Source organism: Simochromis diagramma, unplaced genomic scaffold (genome assembly GCF_900408965.1).
Source record: "Simochromis diagramma unplaced genomic scaffold, fSimDia1.1 OVJJ01000802.1, whole genome shotgun sequence".
NCBI classification, from domain to species: Eukaryota; Metazoa; Chordata; class Actinopteri; order Cichliformes; family Cichlidae; genus Simochromis; species Simochromis diagramma.
In genome coordinates this window covers 4,729,315-4,750,019 of record NW_024387492.1, presented here as the reverse complement: position 1 = coordinate 4,750,019, position 20,705 = coordinate 4,729,315, and the positions used below count along the sequence as shown (strand labels likewise).

Genomic DNA, 20,705 nt, shown 5'->3' with positions numbered 1-20,705 from the left:
CGAAGTTGCCGCTGTAATTTGTTAGAATGCGTGTTTATGAATATGTTAGGACCTTCCTTTTGTATTCGATTGTACTGGGATGAATGAGGACGTGTTAGTTATTTCATGTGCAGTGATTCCATCCATAATGTCTACTGTGGCGGTTTGTTCGAAAGACACTATGTGGACGCTTGATATTCTGACACACACACGTACACACTGTGATATGGATATATCTATACATTTTGTTGTTTCAGGGTTTGAATCTGTTACAACCAGTCTTATCGTTTCCTCTCGAGCTTCCGTTACTGTTGAGTGTTTGTAGTTTCGGCTGCCTTAAGAGGGACCTGAGTTACAGGTGTCCCCACACCCCCCCTCCCCAAAATCAAGACAGCAGAAGGTATTCTTAGTTGCTGAGTTTTGCACTGCAGGACAGAGCGAGGGAGGGAGGGAGAGGGGTTGGTTAGCAACAAGGTGGCTGTGCACATTTTTACTCTCTGTGACTGACTTTTGGACCCCAGCAAATGTTAACCAAATACCCAACCCTCCCCATTCACCACCACCTCCTCCTCCTCCAATGCAGGTGCTCCAGTGACTTCAACCCCCTTCTCTTTTCTTTAATTATTATTATTTTTAAAATCATCAGCCTGTATGGTCCTGCAAACACCAAACCGGCTATTCTGTTAACGCTTTATAGATGCCGCTGTTTTATTTCTTCTCTTTTTCTTTTTTTTTTTTCTTTTGCTATTGCTGATAAAATAATAAAAAAAATTATATATCCAGATCAGTACGGAAGTGATGCCTTTTCAATGAGCAGCTACTACCGTAGCAAAAGTCATATTTCACAAAAAGTTCCCAAAAGAGGAAACGAGAGCTTCAGGGCGTTATAATGACTGAAAGAAACTCGAACGAACGCGAAGTGAAGTGAGCCTCAGCCAGTTTCCTTTCTGCTGTTGAGTGTGTGTGTGTGTCTGAGTCATTTGCTGTGAATAAATGATGAGATCTCTAGTTTCAGAGAAGTGATTGTCAGGTAAACTACTTTGCCTCAAGTCTTAAAGTTTCACTCTGGTGATCAGAGTGCCGGATTCATAAAGAAAGCAAGTTTTGCTGATCTGTAAGCCATGGTAGGTTAAAAGCCAGAGGGAACAGGACCGTAATTCACTGTCTTGGTAATGGTGAGTAATACTGAGCCTGAATCATAACTTTAATGAGGAAATTACACATTTTTCTGCTGAAGATTCTGCCTAAAATACAAGTACAATGAATTTATTCTCTTTTTAGTAATTGGGCAGTGCCTTTCTTTGCCTTTGCGCAACATCGGAGGTTAGTCAGCATCACAAAAGATCTTTACCGCCCTGGCATTTTGCCCTGAGTAAGCGAGCTGCCCCGAAGCACGCATTTGAGATCAGGCCACCGTTTCAAAGCCATGCTTTCACCTCCGCGCCGCGCAGAGCAGCACAGACCTTCGTGTGTGTTTCCACTGCATAACAAAAGTAGGGACATGGCTGCGTTTGGAAGGTCAGGTTCCTCTCTCTGTACCAAAAAGAGGAGGGTGTGAATTGCGGGGAGTGACATCACTGTGTAGTCAGGAAATGCTTTGAAGGAAGAAGATAGTTGTCATGGAAATTGGTGGTTGAGGAGTGAATGCCTGAATGAAAACAGGTTGAACTACATCAACAGACAGGTGAAGTCCTGGCGCTTTTGACACTTTCTAAACTTAAGGAGGAAAGGGCTTCCTTAAAAGCTGACATAGCTGAAGGTATGACAGTGTCCCCAGTTATGTTAATGTAAAAATATTCAGAGGAGTCAGAGTCCAGGAATTCCTGCGCAGGAATTCTTGCTGTTTATCTCTGCATTTGCTCTGTTTGCTCGCGAGCTGTTTGCTCTGTGAGTGTGTGTCGGTTTGAAGTTTGACCTGTTGCTGTGTGGAAAGCACACATGTGACGAAGGACACTGAGATAGACACACAAATGAGACGGGCTATCTCTCCTGAAACCGCCGCTGTGCTCTGGATTTTTCTCTGGTACTGAAACCACTTTAACAGAACGTCCGAGGGGCCGTGCCCCGGCGCTCTCAGGCGTGATCTTGTTTGCTTATGACTTTCCATTCATGACTCTCATTGTGGATGCAATCAAAGTGAAACCCACAGAATGCCTTTCTCAAGAGGGTTCAATGAGAGGAAATGTGGCAAGGGAGAGCATTTTGAAACCGTTCCTGATGTTACATCAGCGCCGAGCCAGTTCATTGTGCTGCACATGTCGTTGGCCTTTTGTACAGCTGTCACTGCGCTCGGCAGCAGATGCACTGCACATATTGGCTGGTGTCAAATGCTGTCAGGCTCACCTGTGGCCCTCACTTAAAGGGCAGGATTTAAGACTGTTATTTAAATAGATTATATAATTTCATGTTTTCATTAGGAAATACCTGTGTCAGTGAGAACAGCTGCACTCACACAGCCTTCCTACACTCAACCCTGTTTCATTTTTATATGCATTCAGTATTTTTTTTTTTTTTTTCTCATCTGAAGCACTGCCATTGTATGTCTCAGGGTGGGGGTTGACTTAGACCATTGTACGCCTGAGAAGGGGGTGGTTTCAAACAATACTTTAAAACCGAGCTCATTGGCAGTTCCTCCGTCCTCGTTTTGTTTATTCAGGCGTTCCTCTTTGATTTCAGTCTGTCTTCAGTTCTTCATTCAGCAGGGCAGGAAACCATTCTCGTGCACGTGTCATCAATAACAGGTCTGTAGCTCGTGAACTTGCACAATCAACGAAGCGTCTCGCGCTTTCTAAGAAGCATTCACCTGCTTGTTCAGCGCTGATTCGGCATTCTGTGTTTTACGTGCCGCTGTAATCCTTGCTCTGCTTGCTAACTGCAGCACCGGCTGGGGTTATGTTTAAGTTAACTTCATGTGACACACACACACTCAGCGGCTACGCAAGCCGACACGTTGCCTCTCACACCTCAGGCACTTGCTGTCTGAATCCTCCCACAGCCGTTTCCACAGAGCGTGCTCACTTTGCTGAAAGAGTCAGAGGCCAAGTAAAGAACTCCACCGTTTTCTCCCCATGTTCATACAAATATGTTTAGGTGGTGCTTTGCTGGTGTGGGAATAGATTTGAAAGTAGGGTGTAAAGGAGGTAATTATACTTTAATGTATGTAAACAAAACAAATAAAAATCAGGTTTTACATTAAAAAACAATATGATGCATCTTTTCAATTCACTGCTGCAACAGTCCTACCCTTTGAGGCTTGAGCTTTCAGCCTTAAGCTTCCCTCTTAAACAAGGACATTATATTCAGTCATATCCCCATGTCTCTTCGACTTTACCACCCAGTGATTGTTAGCGTGTCAGGGATAAGTATCAAGCCCGGATACTTGTCTTCTTTGTCTTCTGATTGAATCCTTACCTGCACTTCTATTTAGCAGAACACTCCTGACACACCAAGCTGCATCAGCCAGAGATCCAGCTCAGAAGGTTACAGCGTCTTGGTTGTCATGGGGCCTGTTTCAATAGCCCCGTTAAAGCAGCATGCAGAGTGACATTCAGCTTCCAGGCAGTTGTAAGCTCTTCAGAGTCTGTTGCACATTGCATTTCCCTCCTCCTTGGACAATGTGCTAATAATTATAGGGAGCCCAGGGCCTGTGTTTGCATTTGGCAAAGAAGCTTTGCAGTGGGAGGGATGTGAGCTGCTACAAACCCCACGCTGCAGCAAAGATTCAGGCTCAAATATGTAATTAATGGAGGCTTTTTTTTTTTTCTAACTGAAGCCTGTAAACAAGAGAAATAACTTCTTCTTTTTTTTACTAATTTTACTTTAATTACTTAATTAAATTATTTTAATTACTTTTAATTTAATTTTACTACTATTTTTACTAAAACTATGAAATGCCAAAGCCTAACTAACCAACTCTGAGGTCTTTTTTTAAAATAAATTTAAGAAAAAAACTGTCACTGTTGAAATTGCGCTCAAAGTCTTTTCTACGTCAGTGAAAATCTGATAACTAAACGATTAGCACAAAGAGAATTATGACCTCTTGTCTTTTGTCAGCAGAAGAAACTTTATCAAATACATAACAGGAAGCGAGACGATTTTCTAATTACAGAGAGACAGAGAGAACAAATGTTTCCTTTATAGATTAAGACAGACAAACTGATGGGTAAAAGCAGTGTTGCGCTTTCGTTTGTGACAGGAACTGACATATGTTGCAACCTTCCTGTGTGACACATGGCACACCACAGCAGCATATGGACAAATTCAGATAACCAAAAGAAGATTAGCAGAATAGTGTGGAGACAATAACAATAGCAGAGTCAAATTATTGTTATTATGGACTAAATGATGTGTCTGCTAAACAGCACTGTAATTACCTTGACTGTCTTGCTGCTGTGTTTTCTATTGTGAAACCCTGATTGTTTTGAATATGGGTTTGGACACTGAAACGTAACCAACATATGTTAGTTTCCCTCTGACTCAAATCTCCCCTGCTTTTTTTTTTTTGCTAAAACAGTCAACAAGTGTTACTATGCCTTCACACGTCCTCTAAAAACTGTGCTAATAAAACATAATAATCATAGGTTACAGGCTGCCATTTACACTGTCGCACTCTGAAGAGGGAGACAATTAAGCTAAATGTCCCCCTCTCTCTCTCTGGGGACTGTTGTCAACCTCCCACTTACACAAACACAGAAGCAGAGTCACCAATACAATGTTCATCCCTAAATAACACACAGCACTAAATCCCAAAATAAACTCACCACACACAGCCTCCCCACTGGCTCTTACTAATGTCCAATTTGGCGAGCCACCTTCTTTTATGTAGGACACCGAGCATATAGCTTCACACACCAGCAGCTGTGTGTTTAGTCTGTGTACTCGGGTCATGTACATGTATGGCAGGTTGCTGGGAGGTGTTGGTGAGACGCTGTGCGAAAGGCTGCTGTCTCAGCTCACCTGTCAGTGTTTAAGCTGGAGCACAAGTGCATTGTCATAGATCCTTGACACACTGAGTGTGTACACTGATCAGCCACGACATTAAAACCGCTTACAGGTAAGTGAGCGCCATTGATCACTGTCAGATGGGTATGACCATGCATCTAAACAAGGTGGCGGCCAAAGCGCACCCCACGTAGCAATATCACTGCAAATGGTAAATGGACTGATTCTTATATAGCACTTTTTTTTACTCTAACTGAGCACTGAAAGCGCTTTACACAGGTTTAGATATACCTTCTTGCATCTAAACCTTCTAGATCAACCGTGCATGCAATGTGCACACTAGGCCATGACGTACAACCTGCAAAGAACTGTTGCAAATGTCCTACAGACAGGCAACACAAGGTAACTCCAAAGGTTTAGGTCCGACACTGGCAGGTGAGCTTCCATTTGTGTCAAAATTCCTGTTCACATGCCCGCTGTGTCTGTTGGCACAACACGTGACCAGATGTTATCTCTGCTTTTTTTAGTCAAATGAAACATCTGGACCACATACTCAAATGAGAGGAAGTGCAACAAGACAATCGCGGTGAAGTTGGAAGGACACATCAGGTGTCGGATTAGCACCTGATACGGTTTGTTTCCCAAAATAGTTTTGTTGCAACTGAAGTACAATTCAGAGTTAAAAAGAGCTATGCAAATATTTTACTGTCGACGGTTTAGACACAAATTGAACCAGAAACAACAGATCGGTGAGGGACACGGGGTCTCACGCAATATTAGGCAGTGGTTTGATTGTTGTGGCTGACTGTGCAATTTGCATGTGTACAACTGCTCTGTTCACTTAGGTTAACCTTATGGTTTTTCTCGAAAATGTTGCATTTATTTAATCCCTTTTGCACGTTGGGATTTAATACAGTTCTCAGACTATAATGCTGAAGTGCAGATTGCCTAACCCACTGATTTCAAAGGTTAATCCTGTCACATGCACAGCAGGTTTATTTGGTCCATCTATGATTTGTTTCTGTGAGATCTTCAGTGACTTCCTTATCTCTTGTTAATCACATGATCCTATATAATCTTTCTTTGTCTTGCTTTGAACCAGCTGCCCTAAAAAAAAAAGCATTTGTAAACAAACTGTACGACTATATAACAGCTTCTTAAAGCTATTTCATACACAATATATCACACTTTATAATTACGTTAGTTTTTAGTATTTTGCAACAAACCTGCTTGTGTGTGCAATTAGTCCAGCTCCGGGGGGGGGGGCAAAATCACCAGCCCTGCCTGGTGTGTATTTGTCCTGTCATAGAGAATAAGAATATGCTGAGCCATCTGCAATATCGTGTCAGCCCTGTGCTGAAGATGGCCTCCTCATCAAGTAAAGGGAGTGCAGTCTCTCTCTCTCTCACACACAGATACACGCATACCCAGCAGGTATGTGTGCACTTGTGCATCACAGGTAGGTGACTGTTCCAAAGGACACACAGCACACATGAATGCATTTAACAGCTTACGAACTAAATCATGTACTGTAATTGTATTAAACATTAGGATCATTGTGTTTAGTGTGCATTATTCCCAAATGCTTAGGGCTCTGCTTCACCAATTCACAAGTTCTTACGACACACAGCGAAGACAGGGTCGCTTAATGACAGAAATACCTTTTCTTTGTTTGCTCACATCACTATGGCAACATTGACAAAGACTTGGCAGCAGATGGCTGGAACACATCTAAGTGGTCCAAATTGATTGTCTTGAATCCCATCTCTTACTTACCATTCTTCTACTTACATGTTTACTTTTTAGATCAGCACAAACTGAATGCAGATTGTTGAAATCAGAACATGACTCTGGCTATAAATCATGGAAACATAAGTCACATTCTGAGCTATGAGAGTTAGGCTCCTAATTCGAAACACCGACAGCGGTGTCAGTATCAGGTGTTCTATTGGATTGAGCTCTGGTGACTTTAGAGGTATATGCGTATAACAGGAGAGTCACTGATATTTGGAACACAGTAACGTAGAGCTATTCCAAAGTGGTTCATGCTGGTGTGTCTTCTATTCAAACATCCACTTCTAAAATATTCAGCTACCACCCCATTTCTATTTTTTGCTTTACTTGAAAATACAGCCTGCCAAAAGCTGAAGAATGATAGCAGAAGTAATGCACTTCACATGTTCACAATTAGGCTGACCTGAAATTTGCTTACCAAATATGGTGTCTGGATAACTTGCCCACTAACCCTGTTACGCACGTGATACAGATAAATAGCCCCAATGTAGGTGACACAAACGATTTTGTAATATTGACTTCTAATGTACATTTTCTATGCTGTGAATATAAAAAAGACTGCATACTGTGATAAGCCCATGGCAATGTGTTTGACTGACAATGCAAAGTGGCTGCCAATCAAAGTGCCCCGTCCAATCTGTCAAACGAGTTCAGTTTGTCTTCGGCGAATATGACGGGGCTATGAGGTCATGGAAACATGGCCTCTGCTGTTTCCTCTTCTATTTGTGGCAGCAGGATGATGCTGTGAATGAGACACTTTACTAATAGAGTGCCTTTTCAGCTCCCTACGTGACAACAAACATCTATTCTGCGGTATCCTTTAAAACGCAGATGAATCCCTCCTACTGTTCTGTTGCTGCAATCGTTCAGCGACGTCAGTAAAAATGATAAAACACTCAGATGGGGATTACTACATGATCATTAAACATAGTCAGCCAATTACCAGACATGGAGCGGGGTTGTATTCATTCAGAACATTCCTTAAATTCCTGGTTAGACATGACAGGTAAATAATCCCGACAGCGAAAACTGGATCCTTGTCCTGCTGATGGATTATTATGGCCACAAACTATGTAAATTAAAAGGAACAGTGAGGATTAGTACAAAAATATTTTCTAGTTTAATACTGAAACTGAAGCCGAACAAGGACAGGCAGACAAAAATAAAGAAGCAGAAGGAAAAAAGCAGGGAATATGGGAGAGATGGCAGGAGAGACTGAGGAGAGTGTGACCTTAATCTCACAGTGGAAAAGGAAGAAACTCACACTGAAACATGCACAAACACACACACACAGAGAAGCATGCACATCTGGTCCATCCAGTTTCTACTTTGTATCTCAGAAGAAAAGTATGTTGGAGGTTAACCTTCTGATATCCTGGTATACAAAAGATTACTTAGTGCTCACGCTGGTTGATCAGTTACTCTGTGACTGCTGTGGGCTGTCAATTATGAAATAAGGGTGTGGCTGTTTGCTTTGGTTAATTCTGAAGCTGATTCATGAGTCATTACCCACATACAGTGTCATCACTGCTCTGTAGCACTGCAAATGTGTTACTGGGGGCACAGTCATTACCTTTTGAAACTATTATCATAGCAATTAGGTTAACATCTGTAAATTTGCACATGCAAATGTTTTACTGCTGTCCCATATATCCAGTAAAAAGAGGCCCGACACTGCCACACACTGCAGAGTCATGCAGAGTGCTATACCGTTTCGCCTTGCAACCCTATCTGCAAGCTACTACATGTTACACCAGCAAGCCAAAACATGAAAAAGGGGACTGCTCCACATGAAGACAACGATGCTGATCAGTGTGTCTCTGGCTTCTGTTCAAAACCCCTGCAGCAAAGGTTTTGCTTTCATGTGTTGGTGTGGGGTGGAGGTGTCATATCTAAGCTTAGCTGTTCATTCGTTTATATTACTGGACAGTGCGTGTAAATAGAAGTGATATTTAAACTGGAAAATTAGTCACAAAAAAAACCTTTCAGACTTTACTGGCTGGAAAGTTGTACTTAGCAAGTGCACTGCCCTCATGCGGTCACAACATGATGCCTTACTACAGTGTGAGAGAAAAGAGCGAGAGAGGGATGCACGCGTGGGTTCCAGCCGTCCTATATCCGTCTCCCGACTCCCACATGAAATCCAGGGAGCGGGGGGGAAGGTGTAGTCTGGGGCGCAGTGGTGACCCACATCTTAGCTCCACCACCACACCCCCCGGAGCTCCTCCTTACGTCAGACTGAATAATGGCCCGTTAGATCAGCATCACTTATGACCATACCAATAAATAAATAAAAAAATCCAGTGAGGTAGTATTTTACTTTAAATATAGTAGAATCCCTCTGTATGGCAGGGGGATGCGGGTACTTCCTGTGGATTTCGAAATGGCTCGTTTTATTCTATCGGGGGGAGCCAGCTTCACATCACGGATGCATCCATTCGTATTCCGCGGGTGGGTACGTTCATGGCGCTTTTACGTTCTAAATGCTGAACTGCATTTATTTATCTAATAATCGCACGTGAAGTTTTTATCAGCATTTTCAATCGAGAAGTTGCACGTTTTTCCCAACGGGCGTAAATTTTATCAAATTTTTCGACATATGCTGTGAATGGCATCCTCTTCCCCCAATTTATGGTACAGCCCACTCCCTACCGTTAGCCGTTGTTGTATCCCCTGCTACTGAACAGATTTGTCGCGATACAAACTAGCTACACACTGGCATTAAAGCCACGAAAAGATGCTCCTTCACCGGATTAAAACAATGAAAAAAACACCTAGAAGTCTGGAAAAACTTTGCCCAACAGTGCCCAAACTTTGGTAGACTACAACCAAAACCACTTCCCTACAGTTTCGAGTGTGTTAGCATTGTTTTATCTCACCACTATTGCAATTGGACGCGTTTTTTGCCCCATCTGGACCAGTCCAGTCTGATGAATTCACCGAAAAAAGACGGAGATGATGATGTGCCCGTTAAAGACCCGGTAAAATACGGCGAATTGGTCATTTTGGGGTAAGTCTTTTAAAACCTTAAGCTAGAGTGAAATTATATCGTTTGGTGAACAGCTCCAGTGGCAAATTAACCTTTAAATATGTAGCGGTTTCACCAGCACAAATAACCCAGCAAATGACGTTCGAGTTCAGCTTTAATCCACTGCTCTTACAAAATATATCGCGCTTACGGTTGTTTTAGGGTTATTAAATCAATCGTAGTAAGGGGTTTTAGCTTATTTCTCATTTATGTTACATTGCCGTCGTTTTCCCTCACCGGTGTAGCTGTGTAGTAATGTTAAAAAGTAAGTTTTTAAGGCATTTTATCTCAAACTACAGCCCAGCATAGTTTCTCCATCATGTTTAAGTGTAAAGGTGCAACATCTGCCTTGGCCATAGTACATAAGGCTACTACTGATGTAGCCGGTTTTTCATCAATGGTTGTAGTGGCAGCGCTGGATTGCTCAGACCTGAAAATCCCAATGATGTCATACTTTGCTGGATCGGTGCTCGCTAAAAGTAGCACGGAGGAGAACAGCATCGTCTGAAAAATGCGTTTTGCTTATATTCATAGTCATAGTCGCGCTCTCGTTTGGTATTACTAATTAATAAAACGTCTCAGCCAGATGACCGTCCATGCCAGGGCGGGAGGGAGGGAGGGAGTGAGGGAGGAAGGAGGAGGAGGAGGCGGAGGAGGAGAAAAGCCCTTCTACATCACCAGCGCACACAAGTACAGGAGTGGGCAGGATGTGCTGATGACAGCCACCAGCTTCCACAGCACTTCCAGCCCTGCAGCTCCACTCTATGCACAGTTTGCAAGGACCAGGAAATTACAACACACATATACACATACACAATCATATACACAGCCTTACACAGGCCTCCCTTTTGCCCTGCAGAGCTTCCTGTGTATGCCAAAGATAACTGACCTAATGGCCTATCTCTTCCCCTCCAGCTGAACACAGAGTGAGGAGGCTGTAGCCCGCCTGCATTAGAATACTGATTAACGTCCTTTGAACACAGCAGCCCTTTACACGCTCACATCAGAGTAAGGATGTGAGAACTGAATGCCTATTTTGAGATTTTTTTTCCTTTTTTTGGCTGTGGAACTTGAACACCAGTGTGCTCTGCAGTGTGTGCCGAAATGCGCCTCCTCGATGGCTAAAAAAAAATGCATTTTGTATAACCTCACTTTCAAAGCTGCGGTGATTGAGAGTCGGTTTTGATTGTGCCCTGCCAGACTGGTAACCTGTCTGTGGTTTTGAAAAAGAGCTGACAGACAAGGATAAAGAGATAAAGCTGATTAACTATCTTCCAGTGCCACAGCCTGGTTGTAGTAGTACACGGTACAGTAATATTGTGAATAATTGTTTTATTATATGGGTGATCACAGGTATATTACATTTGGATTTGTGGGATTTATTGCTCTCAAACATACAGCAGGTAATTTTGCCTGGAGGCAGGCAGTGTAAGAACAGGTTGTATCTTTTACTGCTTCCTGTCAGATTTCATAATTTTCTGGCCATGTTTTATGCAACTGTGGTTTGGCTTTGCATCTGTCAGCTTTGATGATCCCATGCCCCTTGTGGTCAATGTCTACTTCACTGCTGGCCATGTGATCTTTGCAGAGGCTGCTTGCCTGCTATCTCTCGTCACCTTAGTTATTCTGGACACCATGTACCGTGCTGCCCCGTCCAGCAACCCCCTCTATTCGCTATGCGAACACCCTCTTGTCTTCTCACACCTTTCTTATCTCCTCCATAACTTATCTCAATATGGTCTCTGTCTCATTCCTCTGTCTATCACCCAGCCCCTTCTCTAGCCGACCATTCAGTGTTTTGCTGAGTGCTGACTTTCACAGAGGCAGGCCTCCTTGGTGACTTGCCCTCAACGAAAATAAACCCCGTGTTGAGGGGCAGAAGGAGTGAATATTTCATATAGTGCCTTATGATGTGTGCACATTTGTGATGCAGGCCTGAACTGCCCACAAACGCATCTTAAAGAGCTGCTCTCCTTCTGGCCTTTCCCCCTCAATCCTCTGCTTTGCGTGATCTTTCAGTCCCTGTTCTCCATCTCCCGTCCTTCATTTTATTCACTTATTTCTCTAAAACTTGTGATAGCTTCTGACTGTTTTTCTGCCTCCATTTCGACCAACCTGCTACCCTTTTCTCTATCTCCTGCAGCCTCTTATCCTTTGCCCTATTTTATGTGCTCTGACTTTTGGCCAAAGCCCTGAAAGCTCTGTGTTCGCGTGTCCGTGATTCCTGCACCAGTCTTTTCCTTGTTAGTCACAGTTTAGTTTGAACTGTCAGAGCAGGCCAGGAAGGGTACAGGTTTGCATTGAGTCATGCTCTTTAATTGGATTTCACATAAAAAAAATCAAAGTTGAATGTGCCCTGTTTGTAGTATTTCCAGGTGACATACTTGATCTGTTCAGCATCATCATCCCACCTTCCTTCCCCGCTCTATCCTGAGGATTGTCAACCACAGAAAATTTATGTTCTGAGATTCATGGAATTGAAATGCACAATATCAACTTGCTCTTAGACAAGCTCACAGATTGAACCATCAAAGACAGTTTACATTTTTTCATGAATACAAATTTATTGAAGTGTTAGTATTAAATAGTAAAAGAATAAATAAAAATAGGCCTGGGGTAAATGCAGTGAAAAACTATGAAAAATATGCTAAAGTTGTTCATCTAATTTATTTTCAGAGAGCTCATGTCAAAGTGATATTAGAGTGATTCAAGTGAGCGTCATTAGGTTGCTGGAAACTGCTGTTATTAACAGTTTTCCCTTTTCATCCTCACACACAGCTGTGAGCTGTCAGGAGAGGTCACGTTACCATAAGTATAATAGAAGATTACCAACAGGTGTAACACTAAACCAGTGTCCTTCTAGCTTCTTAGATATGGTCGGTGACAGAATATAATGAGAGTGAAAGTAAACTAGTGAAGGAAGAGACAGAAAGCATCTTCATTGTCAGGTGTTGTCAGTCATGTCACCTTGAGCCCAGTTTGCAGCAAAAAAAAAAAACAACAACTTTGCAAATTTAGAGACCGAAGCTGTTGCAATGCCTCCAAACTGCTGACATTCTGGTGTTTGCTCCCCCCATGCTACATTAGCTCTGCTGCTAGCTGCTGCTGTCTAGTGAGGAAGTAAACACAGAACCATAGTGAACTGAAATGAATGTATCAGACCACAGATCAGTTCAGTATAACCAATATCCAGACCAGTAACCAGACCAGTTTTTTTGTTTGTTTGCTTTGTTTTTTTAGGGGGGAGGGGGGGGGGCTGTCAGACTAATATCTGATCTTAATATTGGATCGGTGCATTCCGATTTCAAGGAAGCAGTTTGAGATGATTTTACCTTTCTAGCATGGTTTGTGTTATCCTGCTGGAAGCAGCCATCAGAAAATAGGTACACTGTATTATAAAGGGATGGACATGGTCAGCTGCAATATTCTGGTATATTGTGGCATTTTAACAGGGATACTGATCGGTCAAGAACGTATCCCTCACATCATTATACCACCACCAACCTGAACCATCGATACAAGGCAGGATGGATCCATTACCAACATGTTAATGGCAGATTCTGACCCTATCATCTAAATGTCGCTGTAAAATTGAGACTCCAGTCTTCTGTTTTCCACTTTCAGTGAGCTTGTGGACATTATAGACTCAGTTTTCCATTCTTACGTGTTAATTATACTTATACGTCAGATTTATGTTGTAACTTACGCCATAACTGGAACCTTGTTATAACCCTACGCACCGACCTGATGTGTACCTCTGGGAAATGTGCCTACACATTGGGTTGATGGATACAAAAGACTTAAATGGCGTGAAAGGTTGTGGTGTAGGGGTGAAATGAGTTTCCAATTATTACGTAAGTTAGGACATACATTTCTAGCAGAGGTCTAAATAAAGCTTTAGCTCACATGAGTGGCACCCAATGTGGTCTTCCAACTGCTTCAAGTTTAATATGTTGTGCATTCAGAGATGCTCTTCTGCATACCTTGGTTGTATTGAGTGCTTATTTGAATTACTGTTACCGACTCAGTCTGAATACATCTATGCCATACTCCTGTGAGTGGTATCAACAAGGCATTGTTCATCCCAGAGAACTGCCCCTCATCAGATATTTCCCTTTTTCGGACCACTCTCAGTTAAACCTAGAGATGGCTGTGTGGGAACATCCAAGCAGATCAACAGTTTCTGAAATACTCAGACCACCCGTCTAGAACATGCCACTTGCAAAGTCACTTAAATCATCTTTCTTCATTCCTTTTGTAAATTCATCGCAGTGTCAGAGCTACACTTTACTGACACTCAAAAAGTAGGCAGTGCTTCCTTTTGTACTCAAATCAAGACCAAAAGTCAGAAGAAAACCAGACCAGATGGCTTTTCATCCCATCAACTGTGGGGAGCAGTGAAGATGGTTATTGTCAAAATTGTGAGTCTTGCCTGCAGGACTTCCTCTGAATGCTTTTAATAAGAAACATGTCCTGCTCATTAGTCACAAGCCTTACATACTGCCTTTTTTGTGAACTCAAGCTGTGAAAGAAATTACATTGACCCAGCTACAGGAAACATTGAGGACAAATTCAATATCTTAGTTAAGGTGTCAGAAGGATTTTCATTTAAAAGCCTTATATTGAGTTATAAAACAGTAATGGGCTGGACTATGTTATTTACCACCCTCTGAAAGAACCTATCATATCTGCTTGCTATTAATGAACACAAAGCTTCAAAGTATTATTCAGTATCCTCTCCAGACCACTTACTCAACTCTTTATGGTTAATGTAATTGGGCAATGGTGTGATGAAAATAAATCTGTCTTGCTGAAGATGCTTTATATTGTAAGAGGTTAGATGAAGAGCGAGCTCTTCTTTAGTGAACGTGGGCCTTAAGGACAAGCCGAGTGAGTCAGATCAAGTGCAGGTTGTCTTTCTCATTGAGGTTCAGCAGTTTAACATGAATCACGAGTGGCCTGAATGTGCTGCTCTAATTCATTTCAAACGAGCGAGCAGCGGTATTGCTGTAAAGATGCACATAATTAATTGAGCTTGCACTTTAATTGCCGTTATTTTCCTGACATCTTGGCAGCTTCAGTGTCATTTAAGTGATGACTTATGATAAGTATGCAAACAAGATAACTGTGTTTTTAACACAATTAGGCTTTCTCAATAAAGCTAGATGTCGCCTGTATTCCAGCCCAAATTAGATTACTTAAACATCATTTGTTGGTTTCAGTAGATATTTTTCGTCATGTTCTTGTGTTTGTTTATCTTCCTCCAGCTACAATGGCTCCCTTCCAAACGGAGACCGTGGGCGCAGAAAGAGCCGCTTTGCTCTGTACCGAAGGGCCAAGGCCAACGGTGTCAAGCCCAGTGCTGTGCACATCCTCAATACACCACAGGACAGCAAGGTACGTGTCCATGGGCACGTGTGTGTGTGTGCTATAGTTTTCATCATTGTGTAACATGAGTTTCCTTCCTGTAACCCCTGTTGTGTGCCAGAGGAAGGATGACTAATCATGAAGACAGGTTTATGTGGTCTGTCTGTGTGTGTGTGTGTGTGTGTGTGTCATCCTACATAAGGCTGTTTTGATGTACTGAAAGATGCTGCATGTAAAAAACTTGAGCTGAATTAAGATTTTATCTGGAGATGACTGATACTGATTACAGCTTGGATACTGTTTTTAGCTAGTACAAAATTCAGGTATTTATAAATCAGCCAACATTTATATTATTTTGGATGGATATTTTTTTCCCACACAGAGACTTTGCTTGGGTGGGCTTTCAAGTATATGAACAATAACCAACGGTATCGTTTATTTATTTATTTATGTAATTTAAGATAACAGTACCACCTATGATCAGAATGCCAGTTGAAAAGCCACTTACTTTTATTTTGAAAGTTCAGTCACTGTTAAGGTCCCATTATAACGTCTGTGCAGTACCTGACAAAAAGCACTGTATGACAAATTATTAACATTAAACTTCAGATTCGCAGCTGCAGTTGCTGCAGCTTAATTGAAGAGACAAGTGTAAGATTGTGTTGGTTGTACCGCCATTTTTATCATACATTAGCACAGAAGCTCAGAGATTCACAGAGTTTACAGAGGAAGAAGTTGCAACAATCTGAAATGGTAAATGGCCTGTATTTGTATAGTGCTTTACTAGTCCCTAAGGACCCCAAAGCGCTTTACACAACCAGTCATCCATCCATTCACACACTGGTGATGGCAGCTACATTGTAGCCACAGCCACCCTGGGGCGCACTGACAGAGGCGAGGCTGCCGGACACTGGCGCCACCGGGCCCTCTGACCACCACCAGTAGGCAACAGGTGAAGTGTCTTGCCCAAGGACACAACGACCGAGACTGTCCAAGCCGGGGCTCGAACAAGGCGAACTCCCAACTCTTGAGCCACGAAAAGATGAGACCTTGTGGAGAAAAACTTGGCTGTTCTTTGGTTCTTGGTTCTTGTTTTGACTTCTTCTCCTCCTATATGAGGTTTTGTCTGAATGGTGACACCTGTTGTTCAGGAGAATATTGCAGCAGGTATCTGCACTGTAACAGAGACCATAAATGGAAGAGGCTGTGTGATAATGTTACCAACAGTGCACCAATGTGGCGAGTATACTGGGGCCAAAACCATGTGGCAGGGCCAACCTGGCTCACTGGCAGAGTTGGTTTTTTGGCTCTCCTTGACACCATTCAGCTGTCCACCAGAAAGTTCCTGGCCCAGCAGTCTTAGACTGCCACTGAAAGCAGTATTCCTTGCTGTTTTTTGGAAGTCTGCTATAAGCCGCAGAGCCACACTAAATAATATCCCCATGGAGCGAGGCAAACATTCAGGACCACCTAAAAGTAATGCTGTCATGTTCATCACCACCACCTAATGTGATCTGAAAAAACATAGAACTACCTCAAAACCTGGGAATTTTTGACAGTGTCAAATTTGTGTCAGAGCTGTCGTATTATATTTGATTTCAGTGGTGTACTTAATGAAGCTGAACATGAGAGTGATCAGATTTGTGGGATTGTATTACACAAACTGGTTAACAACTTACCATGAAACCCACACCACACCACCATCTGTTCTGCTGTGTTGTTACATGTGCTGTGCTGAGAGCTGACTCTGTAAGAGAATCTGTGTGATGACACCATGTCTAGACTCTTCCAAGCATCTTATTCAGCAATTTCCAACACAACAAAGAAAGGCTTTTATATCAGCAGACACGTCATCCAGTATCTATATTAGATCAACATCCACCGGCTGATCTGTTTGTCTGGCGCTTAGTGGAAGACCAGCACGTCATTGCTAAATGCTGCTCTTAATGTTGGATGATGGTACCGTGGTTAGCACTTTGGCTTCACAACAAGGTTCCCGAATCATGGTGAGGTGGAGTTTGCGTGTTCTTCCTGTGTCTGCGAGAGTTCTCTGGCTTTTACCCACAATCCAAAGACATAAGTTAGGTTGTATGATTATATGGGTAAATGTGGCTTGTAGTCTAAAATGCAGTCCCCAACCTTTTTTGTGCCACGACCGGTTTATGTCCAACAATATTTTCACGGACCGGCCTTTAAGGTGCCGCAACAAAATAAAACCAGTACCGGTAGCAAAAAAAGAAGATTTATTCATAACACATGGGGAAAAGACCCAGGAAAACCGAGTTAACGATAAAAACCCTAAAACCGATCAATTTCACAACTCTCACGGCCCGGTTCCAATGACTCACGGGCCAGTACCGGTCCGTAGCCCGGGGGTTGGGGACTGTTGGTTTAAAATGCTTGGAGTGGTAAGACTGGAAAAGTGTTGTATAAATGCCAGGCCCTTTGCACAAACTGTTTGAATTTAAAGACGCCTTTAAAAACAAAAATGTAGATATACTTTATTTGCTTATAACTGTGTGTTTTACTTAAGAATATGGGTGGTTAAATGAAAAGAAAGAAGCTTCCAGAAAATGACTGCTGTACCACAAGTTGTTGCTGTTGTTGTTGTTGCAGGCGGTGCACAGCAGGGGGCAGCACAGCATCTCTTTCACCCTGTCCCGAAACCAGACCGTGGTGGTGGAGTACTGCCATGACAACAACACAGACATGTTCCAGGTAACACAGCAAGCAAACAAAGTCAACTTTTATTTTCTTTTGAGTGATGAGAGGATTCACAGCAAAATGTACTCCAAGAAGTGCGATCATGTGCAAGTTTCCAACTCTTATGTAATCCCATCAAAGTCATTTCTACAGGAGGGTAGATTATTTTGGTTCAGAACTGGGACCATTAAGTGTTAAAAATAAAGAGATTTACGTCATAGCTCCAAGAAAGTCTATTTTTATGCACACGCTTGTGCTTTTCTATTGCTCTTACAGATTTTTTTTTAAACATAAAAATGAACCATCTTGCCCAGATAGCTCAAAGCCATAAAATTATGAGCACCGATGCTTTAAAAGAAATAGCTCTGCTTATCAATAACATTTTAATGAGACATTTGTTTCAGTTAATAAATAGTATTTTTCTGTGCTGTCCCCTGCAGATTGGACGCTCCACAGAGAGTCCTATTGACTTTGTGGTAACAGACACCTCTGGAGGAAAGGAAGGCGAAGATCCTTCCATTGCTCCCAGCACCATTTCCCGTTTTGCCTGCAGAATAGTGTGCGAGCGCAACCCGCCTTACACTGCACGCATCTATGCTGCAGGCTTTGACTCCTCCAAAAATATTTTCTTAGGGGTGAGTAGACAGAATATTTTAGATTTTAAGTAATTGAAAAATCTAACTGAGTCCCAGTTTCTTGTCTACTGTACACATCCTGATGATTTAAGAGAGCTTAACTTTCCATGAAACGATCTGATAAAAATTGCAGTGTTTGACTAGCTTTCACTCATTTTCAGTCCATTCCTTGTACCTGACCATTTTCAGAGTGTTGCTTTGTATGTTACGCCACTTAACACTGACCTATGAATCATTCAAGCATAGAAAAGCACCTGCCTCAAGGGATGGGTGCGTTGTCCATGTGTTTCCATGTGTATTTGCACATCTCAATAAATTGCTGCACCCATTTTCCTTGCAAAATGGTGCGGTGGCCAAAGACTTTTCCACAGTGCTGTGGGACTTCTGTTGTAGAAAGTGATGCACTGAAGATCTAACTGCAAAGTCTTTTTTTCCCTGTGTTTTTGGACTGCCCATATTTGAAAGTAAGACGAGAGCAGCACTCTTCATGCTGGGAATAACAGTATGATTGACACAATAAAAATACTTTCTGAAACATATCAATATTATGTTTTAATGTCTTTGCTGCCACAGGAGAAAGCAACCAAATGGAAAAATCCTGATGGGCATATGGATGGCCTCACCACTAATGGGGTGCTAGTGATGCACCCACAGGGCTTCCCAGAGGATCCCAAGCAAGGCCTGTGGAGGGAGATCTCCGTCTGTGGAGATGTTTATGCGCTGCGGGAGACACGGTCTGGACCCAGCAGGGGGACGCTGGTGAGTTGCCGCAGGTTTGGTTACTATATCTACATTTCTTCAGTGAACTTTTGGGGTCTGTGTTTGCCTTTTATTGTACACAAATATCTGTTTGTGCGTCACTTCAGGCGGAGGGGGAGAGCAGCGCACTACGTGACGGGTCGCTCGTCGATCTCTGTGGTGCTACTCTGCTGTGGCGCACCGGTGAGGGGCTCATGCGCTCTCCCACTCTGCGTCACCTGGAGGCGCTTCGTCAGGAGCTTAACGCATCCCGGCCCCAGTGTCCCGTCGGCCTCAGCACACTGGCGTTCCCCAGCCTTCCACGCAGTCATAGGTCAGGGCCACACTGATGGTTAAATTAAGGTCTTGTTATTTATTTAAAAACGGATTATTTCCAATTACTAATTTTAGGAGAAAATTCTTCACAGGTTTTTCTATTTTGTTACACACGCATGCATAAAAAAATTTTCTTTAAAATATCGGTACACTTTATCTAACTTCAGCCTTGAAGAGCGTCAACCCTGGGTCTACCTCGCCTGTGGCCACGTCCACGGACGCCACGATTGGGGCCAGAGATCAGAGAGAGAGGAAGATCCAGGAGAGGGTGAGGGCTCCACCACCCGGCGAGAATGTCCCCTGTGCAGGAGCGTGGGTCCTTACGTGCCGCTGTGGCTGGGCTGTGAGCCTGCGGTGTATGTGGATGCCGGAGCCCCCACTCACGGTTTTGTGCCATGTGGCCACGTCTGCTCAGAGAGGACAGCCAAGTATTGGGCTGAGACTCCTCTGCCCCATGGGACGCATGCCTTCAGACCTGTCTGCCCCTTCTGCTCCACTGCCCTGAGCTCCCCCGGCTGGACACGGCTCATCTTCCAGGGCCCCATCGACTAATCACCACTTCTCAGCAACAACCACAATAGCAGGAAGCTACCTGAGCTGCGTTCATGCGTTCAAATGTTGATCAGTATGATAAGCGTGTGTGTTCTGTACAATAACACTCTGTTACTGAATGTAGCTCAGTGCTGACAAATCCTTCCCTTTGTTTATCCTTTAGGGCTTGCTGATTAGTGTAAGATCAAGAAAATAGGACAGAATTATCAGTGCTGTCAATTCAAAGTGTTTTCTAAATTTTAAACCATTTCCCGCCCCCCCCTCGTGCAGGAGTCAGAGGGTTTTAATTCCAGCTGAACACAGTGGCAGTTGATTTCAGTCATTACTCGTCTTTCAGCGAGACACAGCTCTCAGAAGTGATGCTGCACATGCACAGCTTAAACTATGATGCTGCATTTTAACTATATTATCAAATGACAGCCACATGACTTTCGTCAGGCTGCAACACCATGCATTGTATAAAACTGCACGTCGTCACTTTTGCACTTACTTTTCATTCTTCCTACCCTTTCACATATGAATCGGTAACCACCTGTCTGGCTGCTGTGGAATATATATATATATATATATATATATATATATATACTATCTTATATATATATATGTGTATATGTCTATATCTCCATATATCT

The 20,705-nt window shown here is 42.8% G+C and overlaps 1 protein-coding gene across 1 annotated transcript; it reads left to right on the top strand.

Annotated features, from left to right (window-relative positions):
* Positions 1–882: 882 nt before the first annotated feature.
* LOC120724636 (E3 ubiquitin-protein ligase pellino homolog 2) lies at positions 883–20,645 on the top strand. The gene is made up of 7 exons (XM_040016914.1): positions 883–9,724; positions 15,010–15,139; positions 17,726–17,827; positions 18,253–18,447; positions 19,021–19,206; positions 19,314–19,519; positions 19,689–20,645. Exons 1-7 carry the CDS (start codon positions 9,645–9,647, stop codon positions 20,071–20,073), a joined length of 1,284 nt encoding a protein of 427 aa, XP_039872848.1. The 5' UTR covers positions 883–9,644; the 3' UTR covers positions 20,074–20,645.
* Positions 20,646–20,705: the final 60 nt, after the last annotated feature.